Raw genomic sequence first — 18,173 nt, 5'->3', positions numbered from 1 at the left:
GTTCTAAAATCCCTGTGTATGCTCTGACCTACTACCTAACATGAAAGTCCCCAAAATACCTTGTCCCACCTGCCTCATGGCCGTCCTAATACCTAAACTAGACCTAGTACTGATATGGCCTAGTCCTAATATGGCCCTAGTCCTGATATAGTCTCCTGCTATCAGGCATTCAGCTGCCCACCTGCCGAGGTTAGAAGGTTCTCGTCTGCTCTCCGCCCACTAGGACCTTGCTGGTGGACAAGAGAAATAATGTGGGAAGTGCTGGAAACTAAAGAGACAGATTCTTTCACCTTGAGAATCCTGGGGCAGTGGCCCCTGGGGAACCCAGGACAGAGGTGCACTGGGGTGTTCAGTGTATGAGAGCAGACATGTAAGATGATTTCTGAAGTACAACAGTGTCCCCACTGTAACCCCCCAACATTTTGTCCACCTCTAGGAAGCAGCTGCTCTCTGCACTTGCTTTTCCACTTTAATTTTCTCTAGTAGGCAGCAGTCCGTCACTAGACAATAGCTCTTTATGTTCATGGGTCTAGCTAAGGAGAGGACATTCATGGCCATTAAGAGACAGACATCTGTCCTATGCAGGGGCTACAGAGGCCTCAGTGCCTGGAGGGTGACAAAGGGAACCTGGGTTTTGGTCTTGGGTTACAGATTGTTGATATTGTTGACTTTATCTGCTGAACTGTCACTGGGCAATACAAGTGACCAGTGACCTGCTTCTGACCAGATGTGCAGTCTGAGTGGTTGGCAGTGAGGAAATCTGCTAGCACACATTCATACATATTCTCTCTCTCTCTTTCTCTCTCTCTCTCTCTCTCTCTCTCTCTCTCTCTCTCTCTCTCTCTCTCTCTCTCTCTCTCTCTCTCTTCTCCACAAAGTGGAGACACTACAAAGTGTCTAATGCAGTCCCCAGATTGGCTGAAACTTCTGTGTAGTTCATAATGACCTTGAGCACAGGATCCTCCCCTCCCCCTCCCAGGTGGGATTCTATGCAGGCTCCTTCTGTTCCACATTCCCTTTCTTTGGAAGGCACCAAGGTCAGCCAGCCCAATCATTAAATGTCAGCCAGTGTAAACTGAGAGATATGCCACCAGGACACATTCACTCTCTCCCAGTGAGTGACAAGCTGGGTTAAGGAGGAGCAAACTCTCAAAAGAACGTCTGCTATTATTCCAGCATCCCACACTTAATGGCTGCTACAGTTACAAGGGCCCTGAACCTGTAACTCAGATGGACTTACCCTTTCCATCTGGGGCTGGAAACCTGCAGGGCACTTACATTTTGTACTCCTTTTCCTAAAAACATATTACATTCCTACTTGCCTAAATCTCATAGTGGGTAATATGTCAGGTGTGACGTGGTTGCAAATGCGGCTTTGTGACACAGTTTGGGCTGCGGGAGCGCCGTCAACCTGAATAATGCATCTCTGGCTTTCCAGCATACAAATGGTGTTGTCCTTTCTTGTATGCTTGTCTGTTTCGCTTTATCTATACCATATTTGTCCTCAAATACAACTTTGGTAAAAAAGAAAAGAAAAGAAAAGAAAAAAAAAAGAAAAAAAGAAAAATCTGAGAAAGGGATTGAGGGCAGAGAAGAAAATGGCTCTGATGTTTACAGCAATAAACTTCTCTGGCCCTGGCCATTTGAGCAGCCAAGCCAAACATAACAGGACAAGGGGTTCAGGATGTGGAGGCTAACTGCCTCAGTTGTTCTCTGAGAAATCTTAGCCAACTCAGGATGATTACGTTGTTCCAGGAAACATTTGAAGCACGGAATGCTTTTGAGAAACCCGGAGTTTTAGTAGTTAAGAAAATTGAAGACCCCAAGGAAAAGGACCACTGGGCATGGGTCACTAAGGGCAGGGATGTCCATAAAAAACACAGGACAAGATGGAGGAAGAAATCGCTGCTGGGTCTAGGATGAGTGAGCAATGGTGAGAGCCCCTGTGAGGGGAGATCTCTAATAACAGAAAATTTGATTCAGAAATACTATTGTGGAAAATAGAAAGATATATGTATAATAAAAAATGATAAAAGGTAGGGTAGAAGAGTTTGGAGCCCATGAGGTGGCCATTTGGATTAGAGAGTTGGCCTTCCTGGAAAGACTGGAACATTAGTGATCTGAACCTTGACATTGTCTGCCTAAAGAAATTAGGGTACAAATTCTAAAGATAGAACTCAGGCTTGTGAAGGAGCCCTGGGGAGCTGCAATAGGAATCAATATTACACATGGAAAGAATGTGAGAAGCATTGTACAAATAGGTATTTGGATGAGCTTAATAAAGGGATTCTGCAAAATATAGACAAGTTAAAAAAAATATTACCACTACCCTGTTTAGCATCTTTCTGCTCTCAGCCTAATGCTGAACAGCACGTTTAGGCCCAGGTGACCTATGATTTGAAATGCTTTCCTGAGAGTTAAAAGTTAATGTATAACTTGTTTAGGAGACACTGAGCTGTGACTGTGTGTGCATTGTGATTCCTGGTGACATCATTACATGGATTTTTTTTTTCAGGAGAAACAAGGGGCTTGAGAAAAATAATGAAAAGTCTTTTGATTATGAATTACTGTAGAACAAGGAAGTGTGTAACCGAGAGAGAGAGAGAGAGAGAGAGAGAGAGAGAGAGAGACAGAGAGACAGAGAGACAGAGAGAGAGAGAGAGAGAGAGAGAGAGAGACTGCAAGCTGTCTCTGAGCACAGCTTTAGAACAGCACCTGCAGTTTTGCTGGAGGCTCAGATTTCATTCCCAAGCAATCCTCCCATTCTCAAGAACTCCAAAGTGACTGGCATTGGTCCTTGGTGGTATAAAAACTATAATTAAAATGCATAATAGAGGCAGAGGTTGTTTTCATTATTGTACATTTATACAAAAGTACGTAAATATTATGTTAGATAGTACACAACAACAGAAACACTGTAGAAATCGGCTCGAGTAAGAAAATAAAATTGAGATACTGATCCTGAAGATGTCCTTGTATCCACCGGTGCCATGTCAGAGTCCTTCCCTTTCGACACAAAGGCAAAGAGGCAGGGAGTTAACATCTGCATACACACCACAGGCATCGTAACACTGGAGGGGATGGCAACTCTCCAAAGCAATGGTGCTGGCCTGGAAGGGACGACAATCCTCACCACAGATGTTGTTGGTTTGGCAGATCTTCTCCTCGCTGCTCCTGGATGGATCAATATAGATTTCATCATTTGCCTCCCTTGTGAGTCTTAAGAAGAGACACACAAAACAAGCTCAGTGGCTCTTGACTTTCCCCTACAAGTGACTACTGCAGCAAGAGGTTACCCAGCTCCAGCAGAGGGCTCAGTACCCCATTAGAGAGGGTATTGTTCATTCTTACCTAGATGAGTTCAGAGCCTTGGATATTTTGGAGTAAAGACAGAGCACAACTCCTGTCAATAGAAACATGGCTACCAGGATCCCGCCACCAATGAGGATCATGATTATTGTTCGAAGGTCAAAAGACTTAAGCATACCTGGGCAGAAAAGCAGAGAAGCAAGTGAGTGTGGTGTCCCTCCTACACACCCACAGCAGCCTTCACACACTTCTTTCAGTGAGGGGGAAACGAACCTCAAACACAGACACTTACTTATACCTGTAAACCAGATGGGATCTTTCTAGAGAAGTCTTACCTGGCCCAAGGTAGAAGGGAAATTTTCCATGTAAAAGGGAAATTTTCAAATGTCAAACCCAGTTTCGTGAAAGCTAAAGGACAGTCTGAATAATAGAAGGATGGGCAGTGGAGGGACAAATGGGCAGAAATTAGCAGATGCTGGACAATAAATGGGCCTACCCTAGAACTAGCAGTTGCTTCCTGCACACTTGCCTGGGCCTCCTGAATTATGCTCACATTCAGAGTCACAACTATCTGCACCTTGAACGTGAGCTTCAGAGGTCCTGATCAAAAACGACTGCTTCTAAGCCAGATCTCCAGTCTAAGACCCTGAAAATCCATTTTGTAAATACAGTGTGTTATGGGCAGTGGGGTGGGAATTCAAGTATTGAAAGCTGTCGTTTTTAAGACCCGAATCTTTAACATTTCTCATTTGGAATAATCAGTCCTTAAACTTAACTCTCTGACTCTCAGAGGAAAAGCAAGCAGGGCTGGAGGCCGGGGGTGGGGAATGGTGGGGGGCCTTCTGGCCACCAAAACCCACTGCTGCTTTCTGATTCTTCACTGCTGAGTAAAAGCCAACACTTAAAAATGCATTTAGACAACAATTACATGAACAAAATAAACCTTAATGAACCATGCCAAGCATGGATTAACTCCCTAGGAGTTACTGGCCAGGGAGGCTCCCCAAATACCCCAAAACCCAAAAACCCAAATTATAATGTTCTTTGTTGTCCACCACAATTAAATATGAGCTTCTTGCTGAAGACATCACACTTTGGTAGTAGGACAGAGAAATCAATCTCAAAGTGATCAGGAAACTTTTTTTCTGATGATTAGCTTTCATAGGGACAGAATGTGTTGTACAGACTCATGGGGGAAAGAGAGATGGGAGGTCTTCCACCATGCTGGACCCCGTGCACTGACACTAACCTGCCAGGCAGAATGTATCTTGGGATTATGTATGAGGCAATAGTGGCATTACTGTTTGGTGTGTGGGGTGGGGGTAACCAATTACTTTCTGACTGGATTTGAGGCCTGCTCTCCAAGAGGGAATCCATGTCTGGTAATATAATCCTGGTCAAAAACCTTGGCTGAGGAGGTCTAGGCTTTAGAATGAACCCATACTCTTATTTTGCTAAATGGTCATGTAAAACTGCCTTTTAATATTTATCTTTATGCCCATAGGTCAGTGCTGGCCTCTACTCTGGGCAGAGTAGGTTCTTTTGCAGTGGGCAGCAGTTAATGTCCACACTCACAACTGTTTAGAGTACTAAGAATAAGTGACCATGGGAGCTAAGGCATAGATGGGACAAACACTATAAAGTTCAGGTAACCCAACACTAAGGCTCAGGAAACATTGCAGAAAGGGGGCAGAAAGAAAATGAGAATTTTGTCTTGTGGCCATGGTTTTGTAGCAGCTGTGATAATCTACACAATATCAAGCTAGTTAAAATTTCGGCATATAAAGGGTAGGGGCTCCTGAGGCCCCATGCCTAGATAGCAGCTATTGGGGGTTTCTGGGAAAAGAAGGCTCAATTTTCTTTGGGATATGGCCACTCTGAGCTTGCCCATGCTGTGGTGGATAACTCCACACATATGTGCACACAGGCAGCACTTAGTGGACTCAGTGGGTTATGAAAAATAAAAACAGATGACAGAAGAGTAGGAGAGAGATGTCAAGGCTTTCTGAGTGTGGGAGATGAAAGGCAGAGGGTAGATATGGTCACGATACACTGGATTCATATGTGACATTTTTAAAGAATTAAAAAGGCTACTCAAGACAGAAAGAAAATTGTTAATTATCGAGGTCTAAGTTTGAAGAGCTTACTTTCAGGAGGGCGGCCTGCTGGAATGGACAGCCATTGTTCTTACATCTCCCCTCGTCTGGGACACATGCTGTGTGACATCAACTCTCTAGATACCAGCTTTCTGTCACAGAGTTCTGAATTCCATCCTATGCCCAAATAAACCTCATCACAACGTGCCCAAACACATCTGACCATGCGTAACTCCTAATTTTCCTTTTTCAGACTATATTTCTCCTGGAGAAACTTAGAATTTGACTGTTAATCGAAAGTAAAATTGGAGTTTAAACAAAGAAACATAAAGTGAGAAAGCCAATGTCTTAAAATGTTCATTTATCTAAAAAGCCAGTAATAGAAGATTTAATAGACTTTGTATTTTCTGCTACCCAGATATGGGGTCATGGTGGCGAACTCAGTCACAAACCCACTGGTGCCATATCATGACTTATGGTTAAGATGAAAAGATCCCAAAAAGCTGATACATACAAGACACCTACCTGCTTTAATTGAATTTCTCTGTCCTCAAGGTATTCCAACCCAGAAAGGCCAGTGCAACGGGTTATTTCCTTGCTGCTCTGGGAAAGACCTAAGCAAGGCCAAGAATAGCAGTGACTATGATAATCTTTTCAAGCATGAGAAACTCCACATTCACAAGAGCCAGTAAATGGGTTCGGCTTAGATGTTCTTCTGCTGAAGGTGGAACAACAAGAATGCAGCGTGCATGCAATAGTGCTCAGCTGCAAAGAAAAATGAAGTAATAAAAATGTGCAAGAGAATAGGTGGAACTGGAAAATATTATACTGGTGATATAACCTAGGCCCAGGAAGATAAACTGCATTTCTCATATCTGGATCTTAGCTTAATATATTTAGATCTGGGTGTTTTTAAAGTATATGTGTTTAGGTAGCTAGGAAGGGCCCAGGAGAGAGGAGAGAAGCAGCCTAATTGGGGGTGTGTGTGGGGGAATGGTAGAACAGGTGATATTTAAATAGGGGGAAGGATATTGAGGGTTCAAGGCAGGGATGAGGGCAGGTGAATGAGGGAGAGGAGAGGATAGGGGTGGGTTAATGAAAATTAAAATTGCATCAAAGTTCTTATGGAAACCCAGTATGTAGGTAATTTTTAAAATGTAATTTTAGAGAGGCTAGAGAGTTCAGAGCACTTGTTGCTCTTGCTTTTACAGAGGACCCAGGTTCTACTCCCAGCACCCACATGGCAGCTCACAGCCATTTATAACTCCAGTCCCAGGGAAACCTATCCCCTCTTCAAACCTCCATGGGCATCAGGAATACATACATATATTCAGGAAAAACACTAACGCATAATACAATAAGTCTAAAATGATAAATGTGTGAAAATTTTAAGGAGATAAATCAGATATGCAGCATGGGTAGATACTGTTACTGCAACTGAGTGCAAACCCTCTTCTCTCCTGATGGCTGGCTTGCATCGGTCTGGAGGTGCTTTGTAGGCCTCTCGGGTAGAAAAAAAAAATGAATGAACTCTGAGAACTGTAATACTAACCTGCTGGGCACCATGTGTCCAGTCGTGGCAGGATCATTATGGGGCGAGAGGGGGGTAAGCAACTGCTTTCTGATTGGAGTTGAGGTCCACTCCACAGGAGGAAATCAAAGCCTGGTACTGTAAGCCTGAGGAAACCAACACCCCTGGCGACTGTCCTCGTTCTCTTTTGCTGTGACAGAACACTGACCAAAAGCAACCTAAGAGAGAAAAGTGTTTACTTAGCTTACAGGTTATAACCCATCACCAAGGGACACCAAGGAAGAAACTCAAGGCAGAAACATGGAAGCAGGAACAGAAGCAGGGACTAGGAAAGATCACGGCTTACTGGCTTGCTCTCCATGGCTCACTCTGCTTTTTATAAACCTCAGACCATCTGCCCAGAGGTGGCAGCGTCCACAGTGGGATGGGACCTCCCATATCAATCATCAATCAAGTAAATGCCCCCCTAAACTTACCTGCAGGCCAATCTGATGAAGGCATTTTTGAAACTGGATGTTTCTGCTTCTCAGATGGCTTGTTGACAAAAATAAGTCTAAAGGGGAAGCTTATTCCTAGTGTATAAGCTAGTGACAGGGATACTCCATGGTGTGATTAAGGAGAAGGCTTTTATTGAAGATAAGAGAGAAAATAGAAAGAGGTATCTGGAAGGTATCGGGCTAGAGAAAGATGACAGAGCATGGCTAGCAGACTAGACCTGGTCATAAGAGACACGGAGTCGAGGATGGGAGGGTGGGGGTGACACAGAGGGAAGAGGGAAGACATGGGATCAGACAGAGGAAAAATGAGGGAGACAGCAGAGGACAGAGTGAACAGATGTAACAGCAGGGGTATGGGGTGGAGGAGCTGGGAGGAGGGAGTTGGGGGAGTGCAGGGTGGGAGAGGAAGGGAGAACTAGGATGCCAGCCATGAACTTGGAATGTGTAACTGGCACTTGGGACAATGAGGGATCTTTGAGGCCAGCATGTGCTTTGGTATGCTAATAGGCACCACAGATAGTCATTTGTCCCTTCTGCCTTTTGAAATTTGTGGGGAGTTCCCTTTGAACCTGACACCAGGATTCCCAAACCGATACAGATTTTGGATAACTCTGACAATATTCCTGGGAGTCTAAAGGCCCTGCATATGAATAAAGCAGTGTGCCTAAATAGGATTATAAACATGCCTAGGAAAGGATGAGCTAGCCCCTAAGCTACTCCATGTGGAGGATGTTGGAGGAGGGGGCTGAGACATGGTTCTAAGCTGTTTGGCTGGGTGCTGCAGGCATGGCCCAGAGGTACACTGAGCCCCTCAGCAAAGACTGGGAGGTTTTGTTGTTATTGTTTCAAGAATTTAAAGAAATCTTTAATTAATAACCACTTCTGGGCAAATCAGTGTCCACATACAACAAAGAACACATGTTAGAAAATCAGCTGGGAAGTCACTAAAGAAACTACATAACTCCAACAGCAGTAACAGCAGTCGTAGGAACACAGAAAACTCTGATTTTCAAAGATGCCGTGTTAGACCATTTAAAATATCTGCTTTTCAGGCTGGGAGATGGTGACATATGCTTTTAATCCCAGTACTTGGGAGGCAGAGGCAGTGGGAGGCCAGCCTGTCCCAAAGTGAATTCCAGGACAGCCAGGGCTACACAAAGAAATCTTGTCTTGAACCCCCCAAAAAAGCAAACAAACAAACAAATAAATAATCTACTTTTCAAAATTACTATATATCATTGAGAAGTAGGGTCCACAAAACATAGAACAGTCAAGAAAGATGCTATTTGAAAAGGCCAAGTAAGACTTTGGCCCTACTTTGACAAAGATTTAATTTGACCATTTTGAAATGATGTTAAAAGAAAACGACATCTAAAGAACTAAGAAAATATGCTGTCATAAACAGTATTTATCAAAAAGAAAACTATAATGAAGAGTCAGGTAGAAATTATGGAATTGGAAACTATAATAGATAGCATTAAGCAGAACTTAATAATGAATCTGAACAGGCAGAAGGGAGAATCCATGAATTGGAAGATGGGCCAACTTCGGGTGAGTATCCAGACGAAGGGTAGAAATGAATCCAGGGCTTTCCCTTTGTTCCAGTTGTGTGAGAGTCTGAGTCATCCCCAAGTTCACAAGAAGTTGAATGAACTGAAAATCAGCAACTCTACAGAAGAAAGTACAGATTAAAGTCAGGGCAGACAGCCATTCCCAATTTATCAGCAGCAGAAACCCCCCAAGAGCCTGCAACACGGAAGAGTCCCCGAGCGTCATTGTCATATTTTCTGAGGCTAGAGGAAGGCTCGCTGAAGAGTTTTGAACTTCTGGGTGTCCAGCCTAATGGGAAAGATGCATATTCTTTGCCATTGTTAGAGGTACATAGCTTTTTTTTTTCTTTCATCTTTCCAGGTTGATACTTAAAAGATTGCCTTGAGTCTCAGATATTGTTTCAGATTTTTTAATGTTATATGCATGATGTAATTTTTATATATACAGAGAGAGAGCATGAGAGAGAGGAGGAGACAGGGGATTTTCTTAAACTGCATATATCTTTTCCTTTCAGCTGAGATGTATAATTGGGTGTTTATTGCTAGGTGCCAACTGTAACATCAGGCTCATAACTTGGCTCAGGCAACTTGATCCCTCTGGAAACTGAAGTTTCTCTTCGGAGAAATAACTTTTGTTCTTGGGAAGAAATCTGCACCTGAACAAAGCCTCAGTCAGACCATAGATAAGTATCCCAGTAGGGTGTGTGGGGCGTTCTCTGAGGTCACCTTAGATTAAAATTAGTAAATAAATAAATAAATAAATAAATAAATAAATAAATAAATAAATAAATAAATAAATAGGGCTGGGGAGATGGCTCAGAGGTTAAGAGCACTAGCTATTCTCCCAGAGTCCCAGAGGTCCTGAGTTCAAATCCCAGAAACCACATGGTGCCTCACCACCATCTGTAATGAGATCAGACGCCCTCTTCTGGCCTGCAGGCATACGTACAGGGAGAACATTGTATATGTAATAAATAAATAAATCCTTTAAAAATAAATAAAATGGAGCCGGAAAGAAAGAAAGAAAAAATCAACACAAATCTGTCTAAAATCGCTCTCTAACTTTCATTTGTTCGTAGCTGGTCAACCATGAAGGACATTCTGCCAGTGTCCCTGAGTGTGTACTTGAATCTTAGTAGTGAACAGCTTCACACTGTTTCACTATACAGCTGAAACACTGCCAGCCCTGCATGGTTTTAAATGTAAGGATGTTTCAAAACCTCGATCCGCCATTGCCTTTTCATATAAATAAAATGAGCAGACTCAAATGGTAGACTTTAAGTGATCCAAAATAGTATTTCTATTTCTTGGAACACAAACGTGCTTAGAGATGGAATCTGGAATTCTGAGAAGGCGGGGCTGTGGGTTGATGTCACACAGGCTGGTTTGGTGCTGCATCATTCCAGCATCCTTGGCAGACCTCATACCTCCCCAACAGAGAGGCACATCAGCCCGAATCTTAACTGGCCTAACAGGTATGTTTATTTAGATCCCTCTTTCTTAAACCACAGGTGTGTGTGTGTGTGTGCACAGGTGTGTTTGAATAATCATCCTTAATTTAATGCTGGACAGATGACTTTGGTAAGTATGTTTTGTAGTCAGATTGTTCTCTGTCCTCTCTGGGCTTGCTGTTCCCCAACTTCAGAGGTTAGACTAAGCATATTACGTAGTCCTGAAAAAGAGGATTCTGTGGGAGGATCATGGTTTAGCAGGGAGGCACATAGCCTGCTAGAAGACAAACTGAGCCATGAGAGACTCCCGAGAACGCTGGTTCATAGTCTGTGCAAGCCTCTGTCACAGCCTCAGCAAGGGGTTGGCTGAAGCACTCAGAATCTCTTAAATATATAGTGAAACCTAGTCTGCCTGTTTTGGGGGATCGTCCACCCCTCACTCAAAGCACCACTTTCAATATAGATTTGTGCTTTCTAAGCAGTTTTGGACAATCACATTTTGCAGAGTCATTCCCTCAATCCATGAATGTCTAACTCAATGTACTTGATTCACTGTGCACACACTCAGGTTTGCCAGGAGGCCTCACGGCAGGCTTGTTTGTTCTACAAGGGCCTCTCACTGCCCGATATCTAAATTTTTACATCCAAGTCCCTTTTCAACCACAAACAAACCCTCTTACTCATCTGAGGTCAGCTTGGGCAGCCCTGAATGCAGAGTTCTATATGTTGGGTCCTTTCTTCTTCACTGAAGAAAGCTGCAGGAGGGGGATGGCCAAGTGGCTCTTTGGCAGTGAGGCCACTTGTGCTGTCTGGACTTCTTTGCCAGGTGTGAAGGATGTTCGACGACAGGACGAAGGTTATGATCGGCATCGCTATCACGTTGCTGATTGCTGCAATTGTGCTGATAACTGTTGTCCTCTGTCTCTACCTGAAAATATCCAAGGCCCTGAAGTGAGTAGTGGGAATCGGAGGGAACAACACTGGGGCCCTCTGCTGGAGCAGGATCACTTCTTACCACACTGGCCACTTGTAGGGGAAAGTCAAGAGCCACTGTCAGGTTTGAGAGTGAGGGCAGGTGGACACAGAAGTTTGAGGGCTCTCCTACCTTGGAGCTGTGAGCCCCTAAGTCGACTGCTTTCAGCCTGGACAGCATGGGTGCCAGTATCACTTCTCTGTCACTTAGACACAGGGAGTGAACCTTCAGCTACTTATCAGGTTCCTGGCTGGACATCCTTTCTGTCCTGAGCACTGTAGACTGGAGAAGCCAGAGGATGCCCTGGGAATGAGCTGTCTCCTACTCACACAGACCTTGGCTATAGTGAGCTCTCCTGCTCACTGGGAAGCTCACAATCATTGCCAGTGACTTTGGGAAAAATGAAATGGGCCAAAAGAAGGGAGTCTATGGAGGACAGCTGACAGGGGTGTAAGTCAGACAAGAGATGGTGTCCCTTAGAGGGACTTAGATTGTAGGGGCCAGAGCTGATCCCAGCCAACTGCTGTACCTTCTCCATCATCCCACATCTCCTGTGCCTGTAGTAGCCACTGAGGTACAGTTCACTCTCCGTCACTTGTCATGGTATCCTGGTTTCACATGCACAGCAATGGTAGGAGAGGGAAAGGGGAAAGGAGCAGAGAGCTTTTAACCCGAGGCTGGTGTCACCTGCATGATGGCTCCAACCCTGGACTTTCTCACATAGTCCTTTTGTAAGAATTGTAAGAGGCTCACTGGGAAGGAAAATTCTGAGCTTGTTTTGTGTGTCTCTTCTTAAGACTCGCAAGGGAGGCTGAAAGCTGCAACGATCCAGGCAAGGACGCCTATGAGAATATGCTGCGGGGCAAGCCCTTCATTGCTGATCCCTGTCATCCCCACCCATGTTGTGAGGACTGCAGTGTCTATAAGTCTGTTGGATCCCTGCCACCGTGCTTTTGTGGCACAAATGAGGGACTCTGACATGGCAATGGTGGACGCAAAAATCTTCACAATCAGTATTTCCTTCTTAGTAGAATGTTTTATTTTTCAAGTCAATTTCTGTAATGTTCATATTCTTAATTACTATCTAATATGGTATTTATGTACTTTATATAAGCACACAATAATCAAAATACTCCTGTACCTTTAATTGGTGATGGTAATGGTTATGAATGTCCTTTGTTCTAAATTTTTTACTCATTTTGAGACTTGAGGAAACTAGCCTATACTACTAGGTTGCAATGTAAGCAAAGGGGACATGTAAGCAGTTTTAAAGATGGGATATCATTTTGCTAAATATCTAAAATAATTTTAAAAGTTTTTTAAAGTTAGGTTTAAGACTAAAATTTCCTGTGCCCAAAGAGAAAAATGGTGCCTCTAAGTGAGATGACTTTTTCCATTCTAAATTCTGCCTGAATTTTGTCAGATGCTGCTCCTGTTTTCTTCCTTCATCCTTTTTTCTTTTCTTCCTTCCTTTTTCTTTTATTTTTACTGTATTGTACTTAAGAATTTACCTCTTTAACTCAGACCAATTTTTTTCATACAATATATTCTGATTTTAGTACCATTTCCCCCAACTCTTCCCCACCTCTCCACCCAAGTCCACATCCTTCCTTGTCCTACATTAGAAAACAAATGGACATATAAGAAAAAATAACAAATAAACCTGAGTAGGACAAACAAAGCAAATGAACAGAAAAGCAAAGAAAATGCACAAGAAACACAGACATGGAGACAAACACATTAGCAATGTGGAAATCCCCTAAATATTACAAAGTTGAAAGTATAATGTATAAGCAGAGACCTGTAGTATAGGAGAAAGAAAAGAGAGAAATACCAGACAAAGCACTGTAAGAGCAGACAAAGCGCCCTCCAAAATTACCACCGAGTTAATTTTGTGTTGGCCATCTACTTTTGGGCATGGGGTCTGGCTTTAAGAGTGGTTTGTACACACAGTGAGAAACATTAGAGAAAATGAATTTTTCACTTGCAAGTGGCTATCAACTGGAGACAGCTTCTCTTGTGTCCACTTCCACTTAAAGGCTGAGACCCCAAAACTAGACAGGCCCTCTGCATGGCGCCAGTCTCTGTGAGTTCACGTGCACGTCGATTCCGCTGTATACAGAGGTGTCCTTTTCTTGGTGTCCTCCAGGGTGGGAATCGATTGAGACCTCCTACTTAGGATCAAGAATTCCAGGGTTTCTCCATCTTTGGGAAGTGCCCACAGAGGTCGGAAGAGGGTGGTGGATCTCTCAAAGCTGGAACTACAGTTGGAGCTACCTACCTAGCATGGGTGCTAGAAACCAAACTTCAGTCATCCAGAAGTGTAGCAAGCACTCATAGCTACTGAGCCATGTTTTAGCCTTCAAAAATTTTTATCAGCAAGATTACGACTGAAAACAGGTATTATTTCTAAGTTCCATTTATTAAATATTAAAAGTAGTACCATTAAAAAATTCTTACCAGTAAGTGTATTGTAACAGGAACTAAAACACTTGAAGGTTTTGTGAGTCTGAATTCCCAGGATCAGGTTGACTGATCTGTTACCAAGTTACAAGTTCAAGTCTATTCTGGTTACTTTTCTCAGCTGAAGACCAATTCCTGACAGCAATACAGGAAGGAAGGTTTGTTCTGCCTTCACAGCTTCAGGGTAGTGCTCTGGGATGACTCAGTGGCAGGAGCATGAGGCAGCTGGAGGCACAGTGGCCTTAGTCAGGAATCGAGGGAGAGGGATGCTGGTGTCCAGCTTGCTTTCTCCTTTCTATTCTCCTTTCTACCCCAGCCACCCACATGTAGGGCTGGTGTTCTCACCGTAACCCAGTCTAGTAATTCCTCCCAGGTACACTGAAAGGTTTGACTCCTAGATGATTCTAGACCCTGTTGACAACCAGTATTAGCCATCACAGGGTGTTAAGAATTATGGAGAGGTCCATTGCTCTGGGCTGCACAGGCCCTAACAGATGAGACTAAACAAGAATAATTATATTAGCCAGAGGTCTCTAGAGGAATAGGACCTATAGAATGAATATGGTTCAACTCGTCTAACAATGGCTGTCTATCAATGGAAGGTCCAAGAATCCAATAACTTCTCAGTCCATGAGGCTGGATGTCCCAGCTGGTCTTCAGTACACACCAGAAGCCCAAAGTCAGCCCTAATGCCAGTGAAGGAATGGACTTGCCAGTGAGAGCAAGCAGGCAACAAGCAAGCATCCTTTATATACACTACCAGATAGTGTGGCCCAAATTAAAAGTCGGTCTTCCCACTGTAAACGATTTAGGAAAAAAATTCCTCGAAGGTGTAGTCAGCTGCTTGGGTTTTAGTCAATTTCAGGTGTAGTGAAGTTGACAACCAAGAACACTCATCACAAGTCCCCTCCTTCTCAACTTGACACACAATTATGTCTCCCTATATCATCCTTGAATCCCAAATGAAAATAATAAACAGGTCATAATTGTACTTTACCTGATATAAGTACCCCATGTACAATCAAAAATGCCTTATATATCTAGCCAGTTCCTGATTACACTTGACATGCTATAACTATCCCTCATGCAACTGCAAACACTTACGTTTGAGAATGGGTGGCAAGGTTCACTGAGTGACATTCTCTTGGTCTCTCAAACTTAAAGAATTATAACCATCGATATCCCCTTAACTGATGTCATATTACATGATAAACACATGTAAGAAAGCAAGCAAATATTTTTACAAACACATTCATAACAGTGTATGACAGAAACATGCCAATTATAAGCCCCTTGAGCAATTGATAATGCAGCCTTAGCTGGTATTTGTAAGTATCTTCCTCTACTGCCCATTCTGTATTCCCTCCACCTTCAAGCAAGTACCTCAGCAGGTCTTGGCTCTTTTCTCAGAATGACCCACACCTTCATTCTTAAAGGGTCTGTGGTTGTCATCCTGCCTGGATAAGGCTGTTGTAGTTTCCCACTAACTTTAATCATAGGACATGGTATTAACCAAGAGAAACCCTCAAGGACCTCTTGTGCTCCAAACATAATCTTTTCTATGTCAATTGGGAAGAAGCATCCAATTTACTCTTTGTAATCTAGACCAATCACCCCTCCTAACACCATTATTCCTTTCTTAGCCTGTTGTCTTAAGGGCATCAGAAGCCCAGAGGCAAGTTTGAGGATCCAGTTCACTGGAATGTGTACTGTGGCTCCTGGTAGGAATGTGTCACCAATCTGGGACCAAAACTTCCAAGCCAGCAAAACCTAAGGTGGTCACAGGAAAAGGAAGCACACATTTTTCCTAGTGGGTCACTAGGGGTGACAGTAAATGGAACTATTATTGCCTTTTTCACCCCTTGATTCCTGGACCTGGCTATGGGAGAAACTGTTCCTTACATTGAAAGCTGATTCAAAGTGCATACGGCTTTCTAGAGAACCTTGCCCCTGGCCCCCAGGCTGCTGCCACCTAATTAGCGCAGGAACTGTGTCTTCAAAAGGCCATTCTACTTATCAGGGCAGCTGCTTCAGGATTTTGGAGAACATGGTAAGACCAGTGAGTTCCGTGATTATGGGCCCACTGTCACACTTCTCTGGCTATGAAGTGAGTTCCTTGGTCAGAGCAATACTGTGCAAATACAGTGGGTAAGGCATTCTGTAAGTCCATGAAGTGGTGGTTTTGGCAGAAATATTATGTGCAGAAAAGGCAATTGCATAAAGAGAGTATCTACTCCAGAAGTGCGATCCAGTATAGTCAACCTGCCACCAGATAGCTGCTTAGTCATCCCAGGAAATGGTGCCATATCAGGGGCTCAGTGTTAGCCTCTGCTCTTGACAGATCTGACATCCAGCAGCAGCAGTTGTAGCCAAGGTGAGCTTGGTGAGTGGAAATCCATGCTGTCAGGCTCCATTCATAACCTTCATCTCTGCCATCATGGTCACTCTGTTCATATGCCCAGTGGGCAGATACAGAGATAACTGGGTCAAAAGAGGCTGACTGTCCACGGAACAGGTCATCTTATTTGATTACTGAACTACTCAGCTGAAATCACCTTCTGATGAACATTTACATGGGACACTGCATCATTATATCCTTCGTCCATTTGGATAGATCTATCCATATACTTCTTCTTCAGATGTCTAACATTTCCAGTCATGTTCATTCCAAGTCTCTCTCTGATCATCATATAAAATAAATGTATGTATGTGTGTATGCATATATATATATATATATAAAATAAAAAATGTATAAAATAAAAACATTGTGATGTTATATATTTTACATAAAATGACATATATATGAATTATTAGAATAGCTTATAGACTGTGGTCCAGCAAGTCCAAGAATCCAGTAGTTCAGCTGGTCTTCAGTAAACATCAGAACCCCAAAGAAGTAGGCTCCAATGCCAGTGACAGTGAGAGCAAGTAAGCAAAAGAGCAAGCTTCCTTCTTCCATGTCCTTCAGATAGGCTGCCACCAGAAGGTGTGGCCCTAATTAAAGGTGGATCCTCTCACCTCAAAGGATTTGGATTAAATGCATATCTTCCCACCTCAAAAAGATTCAAACTAAAAGTTGGTTTTCCCTCTTCAAAGGATTTAATTATAGGGGGAAAAAACCTCACGGTGTACCCAGCTACTTGGGTTTTAGCTAATTCCAGATGAAGTCAAGTTGACAACCAAGAATAGCCACTATGGTGACACAGACCATGTTCAACACGATAAGCCTGGACATAGAAACCAGCTAGCTTCCAAAACACAGGGTGTGCACAGCACGCACTCTACATCACTACTGTTTACATGAGCTACAAAACTAAGTGAGTTGTAACTACATTTGGTGTGATTCTGTTTTGTGATTGGACATCATTCCTTGGGATGCCTGTTTCTAGGTCTTCTGCTATCAGCCCAGAGAAAAGTCGGTTACTCTCCTCAAGGGTCAACAAAAGCAGAAAGCCTTGGCCAGGCATTTTGGTACAAATGTGTAATCCCAACACTCAGGAGGCAGCAGAGACAATGAATCAGACATTCAAGGCCAGCTGTGGCTACATAAAACAATATATAAATTAAACCTGCGCAGAACAACCTTCACGTCAGTGGTGCAAGTGCTGGAGGAGACGCAGCTCTGGCTCCTGCAGTAGTTTGAGTTCCCTCCCCTCTTGGGTACAGCCATTCAGATAAAACTGAATTCTGGCTTGCAGCAGAAAAGAATAAGCCAGTATAAATATAAGCCAGTATAAAGCAGAGTTGTAGTTTATTAAAGATGGTTTAAGAACAAGGGTTAATAGGAGCTCAGATCACACCCAAAACTGTGACTGTGGGATTCTTAAAGGAGAAGCATCCTTCATGTCTTTCTGATAATCACGTATAGAATTTTGTTGACTTCCAAGGGTATCTTGAAAGGGTTGTTAAATGTAAATGCAGTCACAGAATACTCCTGAGGTATGCTGGACAGAATTACAACTGTAACACATCAGATCAGTATCTTTACTGTGAACAAGTTAGTAGTGCAGTTCCCAGAAAAATGCCAGAATATTAAGGACATACTCAAGGTCACATATGCTATCTAAACTTTGAGGGGGGCATCGATAAAGGTTCTCACTGTGTATGCAGGCCTGACTGGTCTAGAACTTGCTATGTAGATCAGGCCAGGCTTCAACTTAAGAGATCAGCCTTCCTTTAAAAGTGTGCACCATCGAGCCCAACTTGTTTGTTTTGTTTTTGGAGGTAGTTTCTCTGTGTAGCCCTGGAACTCACTCTTTAGACCAGGCTGTCCTCAAATTCAGAGATTCAACTACCCTTACCT

General features: G+C 43.2%; 2 protein-coding genes across 2 annotated transcripts; one reads left to right on the top strand and one right to left on the bottom strand.

Moving 5' to 3' along the window:
• Positions 1–2,993: 2,993 nt before the first annotated feature.
• On the bottom strand, positions 2,994–3,485 carry LOC308417644 (protein FAM24A-like; the record flags this gene model as incomplete). Its single annotated transcript, XM_080912990.1, has 2 exons — positions 2,994–3,219; positions 3,352–3,485. 2 exons carry the CDS (start codon positions 3,483–3,485, stop codon positions 2,994–2,996), a joined length of 360 nt encoding a protein of 119 aa, XP_080769116.1.
• Positions 3,486–11,269: 7,784 nt separating this feature from the next.
• On the top strand, positions 11,270–12,385 carry LOC308417643 (protein FAM24A-like; the record flags this gene model as incomplete). Its single annotated transcript, XM_080912989.1, has 2 exons — positions 11,270–11,385; positions 12,205–12,385. The coding sequence occupies 2 exons, from the start codon at positions 11,270–11,272 to the stop codon at positions 12,383–12,385; spliced, it is 297 nt and encodes a 98-aa protein (XP_080769115.1).
• Between the last annotated feature and the right edge of the window lie 5,788 nt (positions 12,386–18,173).

This window comes from Micromys minutus (assembly GCF_963924665.1).
Source record: "Micromys minutus genome assembly, chromosome: 2".
Classification (NCBI taxonomy): domain Eukaryota; kingdom Metazoa; phylum Chordata; class Mammalia; order Rodentia; family Muridae; genus Micromys; species Micromys minutus.
The sequence above is the reverse complement of the archived record's forward strand: the minus strand, read 5'-3'. Positions and strand labels throughout refer to the sequence as shown.